The sequence below is a fragment of the Nicotiana attenuata genome, unplaced genomic scaffold, assembly GCF_001879085.1.
Source record: "Nicotiana attenuata strain UT unplaced genomic scaffold, NIATTr2, whole genome shotgun sequence".
Classification (NCBI taxonomy): Eukaryota; Viridiplantae; Streptophyta; class Magnoliopsida; order Solanales; family Solanaceae; genus Nicotiana; species Nicotiana attenuata.
Window position 1 is genome coordinate 622,901 of NW_017670439.1, and position 7,883 is coordinate 630,783.

At 33.6% G+C, this 7,883-nt stretch overlaps 1 protein-coding gene across 3 annotated transcripts; it reads right to left on the minus strand.

Annotated features, from left to right (window-relative positions):
* Positions 1-2,076: 2,076 nt before the first annotated feature.
* Positions 2,077-6,972, minus strand: LOC109239436. 3 transcript variants are annotated; one of them, XM_019406004.1, is made up of 7 exons: positions 6,774-6,972; positions 6,554-6,613; positions 5,352-5,535; positions 3,717-5,157; positions 3,470-3,583; positions 2,610-2,758; positions 2,077-2,525 (listed from the first exon to the last, which is right to left on the minus strand). In XM_019406004.1, exons 3-7 carry the CDS (start codon positions 5,439-5,441, stop codon positions 2,343-2,345), a joined length of 1,977 nt encoding a protein of 658 aa, XP_019261549.1. In that variant the 5' UTR covers positions 5,442-5,535; positions 6,554-6,613; positions 6,774-6,972; the 3' UTR covers positions 2,077-2,342. The 3 variants fall into 3 exon arrangements, with proteins under 3 accessions (XP_019261549.1, XP_019261546.1, XP_019261550.1); XM_019406001.1 differs by having other exon boundaries at positions 5,352-5,552; XM_019406005.1 differs by lacking the exons at positions 6,554-6,613; positions 6,774-6,972 and having other exon boundaries at positions 3,717-5,150; positions 5,352-5,437.
* Positions 6,973-7,883: the final 911 nt, after the last annotated feature.

Genomic DNA, 7,883 nt, shown 5'->3' on the forward strand with positions numbered 1-7,883 from the left:
GAGGCCCTTAAGTACTTGACAAGTAGATTCATGGGTCCCATTTATTTACTTTGAAGATAAAACTAAAAAAGGCAATTTAAAAGTCAATTTAATATGCCTAACTAAGGACAAAAATAAACGATAACATAATAATCAAAATGGTAAGAAAATATATGCATTTAAAAAGCTAAACGTTCTTTTCCTTCCGATCGGCACATGAATTTCAGAAGCTAAAACATATAGTCCTATTTGAGTTGGAAAAATATGCTAACTTATAAATTCTTTTTTTTTTCGGGTATGAAAAAAGAACTTTGTTTAACAATTTTTGTTTGAAACTTTTTTTAGACCATTTCTCGATTGAAATTTTTTTAAGACCATTTCTCGCTTTTAACTTTTTTCAGTTGACAAGAGCTTGAAAAACAATCATCTTGTTATGCTTAACAATAATTAAATATATCAAAAAGTGGAAAAAATTATTAATTGATTATTTAGAAAAGTAATTCACATTAATATAATAGAGACGGACAATTGCAGAATAATATAAAACGTTCAATGTTTATTAACTCATCAAATTGTTACTTGCTAGCATTCTTCAAGCCTCTCTCCAATAATATAATTCCAATTCATATGTGGAGCCAAAAAAAGTTTCAATGATGGTGATGATCTAATCGAGGAATGGTATAAAAAAATCAATCGAAAAATGGTCTAAAAAAAGTTGCAAAAAAATTGTTAAACAAAGTTTTGTTTTCATACCTAACAAACAAAAAAAAGAATTTATAAGTTAGCATAGTTTTCCAACTCAAATATTAATATATGTTTTAGCTTCACAAATACATGTGCCGATCGGAAGGAAAAGAACTGTTAACTTTTTAAATGCATATTTTCTTACTAATTTGATTATTATGTTTATTACTTATTTTTGTCCTTAATTAGGCGTATTAAATGACTTTTAAATTGCCTTTTTTAAGTTTTATCTTCAAAGTAAACAAATGGAATTCATAAATCCACTTGTCAAGTAATCTGGGACCTCACATAAGTATGAGGTGGAATGTGACACACAAAATAAAATTTCTCGAGATAGAATACACGCATGATGCGCGTACCTTGAACGATTTTTTATTATTTCTTATTGGATAAAAACTGTAATTACAATTAAATATTTAAAACTTGGGATGAGCTATTATTAATATTTGAATCAAGAACAAAAAAATCTCTTTAACGTTGAGAACAATCCTAATTAACCAAAAAAATTCTTTGATTTAACTAATTTGCGAAATATCCAAGTCATTCTTTTCGACATTTACAATAAAATAGATTATAATATAGTAGTAAGAGTCAAACTGTTAAAAATACAAACGTTAAAAACAATAAGAATGAAACATTAGAAGACAAAATATATTCTAAGTTAGTTGCCATTAATTAATTTTCTTTCTGATATTCGTTCAAATAAATGACAACTCCCTATACTTCTCTCTGTACAAAGTTACTTATTTTAAAATATTAACTTAATGTAGATATTTTATTTAGCATTTGATATCTTGATTTACATGTTCTTCATATACACATATTTTACTGATTGACGCTAACCACACGTGTAACGCACGTACATTAAAGCTAGTTTTCATTAAAAATAGCAAAAGATATTTAGCATTTTCTCTTTCTAACAGTAGCCATCATCCTAAAAATAAGCTTCCATTTCCTTTCAAGTAGTATCCGAAAATCTCTCAATATTTTCTCCCAAATCTCTCTATTTTCTTTTTCTGATTATTTTGATTCCCCACTATGTATATCAAGTTTAGAGAGAGGTCTAAAATATAAATAATTGTAGTTATCTACAATTTATTTTTGTCTGTATATACAAGTGTATGATACAAATAATATAATCTGTGTATATCAAAATGTACATCAAAATTTTATTTTTCTTCTTTGCATTCTGAGTGTATAACACATTTATAGATGCCTTATTCGGAAATTTCAAGACTCAAAATCATCCATTCCGATAATGTATATCGTGATATCACTGTATATCACACATCTGGTATATCCTGGTATATAATATGGTATAAATACATGTATATTTGGTGATATACACAATTGTGGAGAATTACCTGTCTTATTGATTCCGGATCTCCCTCTTCGATTTTAACTTCAAATCATACTTGGGGATGAGAGTTTGAACAGAGTAATCGGCGAATTAAGTGGAAAAAAAAAAGAAAAAGAAAAAAAGATGTAGTTTCCATCATTTATCTCACATATAAGACTAATGATTAGCTCGACCGCTAACCATTTTATGGAACCTTTATAAAGAGAATTCCCAGTAAAAATCATTAACATGGGAAAGTTTGCACAGAAAAAATGCTTATTTATAGAAGCTCCCACCCAGATTCACAGATGGACGATTCTGTTGAGCGTAAACATGGTGAAGGAAGAGAAGGCAACTCAGTGTGCTGGCTAGTTTCTGCATCAACGTCTGCATATAAAACAGCCAATTGCTTGTATTCCTTTATCAATCTCTTCCTAGAAGCAAATGCCTCCTGTATTAGTTCCTGTCGTATAGCAGAGACAAAAACTGAACGTTAATCGAGTTCAGGCTTTAAAGCAGAAGGGAAGCTTATATAGAGAGAGGCTACCTTGTACGACTTATATTTCCTTGGCCTAAACGAAACAGTTCTTTGTAATTTATTGTCCACAAGGACACAACTTTCCTCGAGCTTTCCCTTATCAGTTAGATCAATCGTTTCCATCCCAGGAAGATCAATGCAGCAATCATTCAAGCATCCTGCAAAAAGCATCAAAAGACACGGATATGAATGCCCAGGTCTGAGAAGCAACACATCAATCTGAACAATACGAGTATATATGGCCATGACATCTGTAGCTTCCAAGTTATTTGCTCTCAACCAAGAATTTTCCAAACCTTGTTCCAATCCTCACCCTTATATTTCAAAGAAATAAGTAGTTTTTATAAACCTTCGTGAAACAGATAGAACCTATTCATGCTGATTTTGCTGGTTCCAAGATTGATCTAAATTGCTGCTGCGTGTTCCATGAAATGATGAGGATATAACAGGATAAAGTAAATAATAATCAACTAGTACGATTTTTCCAAACAAGGAATACAGCACCGAGAAATATTATGGTTAATATTTTATAAAGAGCAACCCTTTTATTCTTCCATAAGTTTATAGTGGAGAAAACATGCTAGTCAATATCATCCCTTCGCCCTCAAATTTCCTTTTTCATTTCTTTTTTTGAGCTTTCCTTCCGAGAAAAAAATGATACACTATGTTATAGCATCTTTGCATTACTCAAGGACAATGAGTACTACGTAATAAGCATGTAGTGCAGCAGGGATCTGAGTTTGCATTCATTTCTCATTATTCTCTTTATTTTCATACATGCATCATCATCTCGGCTGTATTCCCATAGTTTAATTGCGAGTTTGTTAGAAACACATGAAATTTCAAAGGAAGGAAAGACAAACATGTACCTATTTCTGCAGGACACAAAAGATCCTTCAACTGAGAGCTTGGATACCACTCAAGGTTATTTCTTATTGAACCAGAATACCCAACTGACTCGTGAGAACTCGAGAAGTTTACATCTGCAGAAGGAGAAATCTTTTGAAGCAGTAGATACCACAGAAAGAAGAGGAAGTAGAAACAGAGACAACTAAAAACTGGACAGTATTTATTTTTGACTACTCCACTAGAGGGTTCGAAGAGGAATCCACTTACCACTGAAATCCGTCAACGATGCAGCAGCGCTTGAGAGAGCTGGAATGACAGCAACAACATTGTTTGCACTCGCTAAAGGAGTTGACAAGGAAGATGAGAGGCCAGTGGTGATACTACAATTGGACTCTGCTTCCAGCGAACAGTTTCCAATTGACAGGCTCGAAGATTCTGTTAACGGGGAAGTGTCTGATACTCCGGTGTCTATATCCACGCTTTCATTCTCTACAAGAACTTGAGAAAGTACAAGTTCAGATGACTGGAATGTATTTGGAGCATCTTCAAATGCCCCCTTACTTGACTTATCAGAGACACAAGTAACATCGTCCAGGAAGCTTTTACAGACGGGCATGGACACCCCAAATTTAAGTGAAGTTGGAGGTATATCAGATGTAAATGCTGGGGTTTGCGGCAAACTTTTATCTCTAATAGAACTTGATTTCTTGGGTGCAAGTTGATCCTCACTGGTGATATTGTCTTGCAATATCGTATGAGTTATTGAAACATTGGAAATGCTCTCAGCAGCATCAAAAAACCTGTTGCATCCTCTCTCATCCTCTGGGAAGGTTCCAAGTTCTGTATTAAAAAATGAAGTTGGATTTGGGAACTTAGCCGTGATGGAATTTCCATGACTTTCCTCCATTAAAGATGGTAATGACTTGGATAAAGCAATATCTCCAAAAGAATTTGATTGAGCAGTGATTGGTTGAACCTCACCAGTGATGTTCCGTTGCAAAACAATCTGACTACTTGGTGCAGTAGAAATACAGTTAATAGCATCAGGAGAGCTATCAAACATTTTCTCATTCTTCTCAGAGGCACTGGATTGTGATTTAGACAAATTATCCAGAAATGAACTTGATCCCTCAGCCAGTGGTTGTTCCTCCCTAACGATATCATCTTGTAGTATAATCATCTGAGAGCTTGATACATCAGAAAAACAGTTATCATCATCTGAAAAGCTACCGCTCTTGGTATCTTTGGAATCTTTGTCAGAGCAGGATTCAGATGAAATTGTGGCTACCGAAGTACTTGATTCCTCATCTACCAGTTCTTCCTCCCTTGTTATATTCTTTTCAAAAACCGTACAAGAGCTCTTACAAGTTGCACCTGCTCTATCATTTCCTACAGAAAAATCAATTTCTCCTTCTTCGGAAGCTATTAAACCATCAAGTTCAGTTGAAGTTGAAGCATTTTGGCTTTCGATGAAACTATCAGCAGCCTGATCCAGAGATGATTGTTCTTTGATAGGGTTCTGTGTAGTGCCTGCGACTGAACTAGTATAAGTACCAACATTGTACTTTTGCTTTCCATTGACAGCTTGTGTTTCCCTTATTATATGATCATCTATTGGGATGTGAAAATCTTGCACCACACCAGAGTATAACTTTTTCATGCTTGCACCAACAGTTTGCACCTGATTCTCAACATATTTAACTGTGTCCTAATAGTTAAGAATTAAGCTACATTAAAACCCCAAAATACTCATAATATGGTCAAATGTTCTGTCCATCACAACAAACTACTAGTAACATGGAGATTCCAAGGAAACAAAACAACAAGAGAGAAAGCATATATATCGAAGTATATGATACATCTGAAAGCAGTTAATGGTCAAAACGGATCACATTTACATACCTTGGTTACAAATCCATCTACCTCCTGGCACACAGCCTCAAACTTGTGGTATATGTTTCCAATCCAACTTTTGCTTCTGATTTTCTCCATGGTGCAATGTAAGAGTTGATTATAACACTAAATCCTGATCACACTTCAAAATGGTTTAAACAAGGCAATGTCCTAATCCAAAAAACAGTATCACCTGCCAAAAACAATGACCTGCATAAACATCATGATTAATGTTCTGTCACATAAACTCGGAAGACATAAATCTAGGAAGCCAAGCACATAACAAAGCACCCCAATGCAGCTGGATTTAGCTTCCTCAAAAATCTTCAAAAAGTATAGGCCACAGACATAGTTTTAAAAGCTATAAAATCTGAAAATTCTTCTACTGAACATCTTTTCACTAATTGTGATCGAAATTTAGTGCAACTTAAGACAAATCAATTTAGTGCAAAGCTATAACATCTTTTAGCGCAACGTAAGACAAATCAATATCAACTACCGGTGGTACCTGAAGCTGGAAACTTTTCAGACTTATCACGCTATAAGTGGGAAGCTTGGTGCACAAGGCATCCCGTGTTCGCACATGGTCTAGGAAGGGCCGCACCCCAAGGGGTGTGATGTAGACAGCTTACCCTAATGCAAGCATTAGTGGCTGCTTCCATAGCTCGAACCCGTGACCTATAGGTGGTCACACGGAGAAAACTTTAACGTTGCTCCAAGACTCCCCTCCAAGCTATAAGTAACCAAGCTATAACACCTTTAGTAGATAGGGAGTATAACGAGATTGTGGTACCATACACTATTAAGAGATGAAGTTCTTACAAGTTTTCGGCTATTTGAGTTGAAAAAAGAAAAAAAAAATTAATAACGAAAGTAGAAAGCAGAGCATTTAAAATGATTCAGCTCTTAAAAGAACAATAAAGAGAAAGATGAACAAAGATTCTATCTTTCAGCAACACAAAAAAAATATATTCTGCAACACAAAGCATCAAAGCCAGGAAAAAGGCATAATCATACGTCAATAACCAAAAATCATCAGCTTAGAGGTCTTAATGTACTAAATTACAGTAGAAGCAACTTAACAGTCGCAAAGGTCACAACTTTAATTTCTATTTTGACCAAGCAAGAAAAAACAACCCGCATCCTCTACTGCCATAAATATCAAGAAAAAAGTGTTAGATGATCGGAAGAAACAATAATGGTAAATTTACCTAGACTGTTGGAACATTATCACCAGCGACCAAACAACCACGGAAAGATGAAGAATTACGCTGTAATAATATGAAATAATAAGCAAAACGTCAAAGGGGTTATCATTAAACAAAGATAACAAACTATCCAAAGGTAAAAGATAATATGGGGTTAACGCAAACAATACAACTTTACAGAAAAAACTGAAGTGGGGAAAAAGTGAAAGAAAGACGAACTTACGGGTAATTTACAGCGGCTGAAATGAAGAAACTGAAGAATTGGGAGAAGGGTTTTAGAGCTGTAGAAACAAAAATCTCTATGTATATATTTAACAACTAAAGTATACACATTGAAAAGGTTTCAGAAATTGTTGGGTTGGAGTTTAGTGTTTATTTGGGGTATGGAATTTTCTAAACTATTTCCTTTTGTTAATAGGAAACTTCAATTTTTGTTTTGTTTCACTTTCTTTTTAATTATTGTATTACTATATTGTATTTACTATTGTGGTATCATCTGGGATCACGCGACAGTCCATCCCAAAGTTTCTGCTCTTTTTCTTGTGAAGTCCTCCTTGAATTATACTTGCGGCAACCTTTACATGATAGGATTTTTATCCCCTTATTTCATAAGGGTATTATCATTTTTAGCACTCGTCAGAAATTATTTATATTTAATAACAAAAAAAGTATATAAAATTTATTTAATTTTTGTATATAACATAAATAGTGTATATATACAAAAAATATACAAAATTTATACATTTTTTCGGTTATTAATTTTACCGTGGCTATCCAGTGTCATTTTCCCTATTTCATAAAGGGTTGATGAAATTAAGGTTTAATAAGAAAATGGTTGGAAAATAGGATATGTTGGTCCTTAGTAATTTCGTTTGGATTTTTTTTCCTTGGACTCACAGTTTATCTGTTTTAGAATTAACTTCATACTTAGCAAGTCTGAAGTTGGAAAAAATTGCGTTTGAAGTTGCAAATTTAAGCGCACTTAAGTCTGTTTTAGTCTGAAATGCGGCTAATTTTTGCATGTACTTAAATTGCACTTAAGATGCACTTAAGACTTAATTGGAATGAAGTGAGGCTAATTTTTATATGCACTTAAGACTTTTAGTCTGAAGTGCAAATTACCCAGAAATAGAAACTTGTTTTTCTAATTTTAACAATCCAACATACGATTCAACACTCAAATCTACTCCAAATGAGATCAAATTTGAATCATAACTTTCGAATATCATAAAAGAACAAACTCCAATCATCAATTTGTCAAATAACAACAAATATGACAAACTTATTTTACAATTAAGAGGACGAGGAAGAAACTCTAAGCAGTAGCAAAGAG

Coding starts and splice junctions, on each gene's coding strand:
- LOC109239436 (XM_019406004.1), bottom strand. CDS start 5,441: ATGGAGAAAATCAGAAGCAAAAGTTGGATTGGAAACATATACCACAAG. Junction 5,158..5,351: donor TAGATGGATTTGTAACCAAG/GTATGTAAATGT, acceptor CTTAACTATTAG/GACACAGTTAAATATGTTGA. Junction 3,584..3,716: donor ATCGTTGACGGATTTCAGTG/GTAAGTGGATTC, acceptor CTCCTTCTGCAG/ATGTAAACTTCTCGAGTTCT.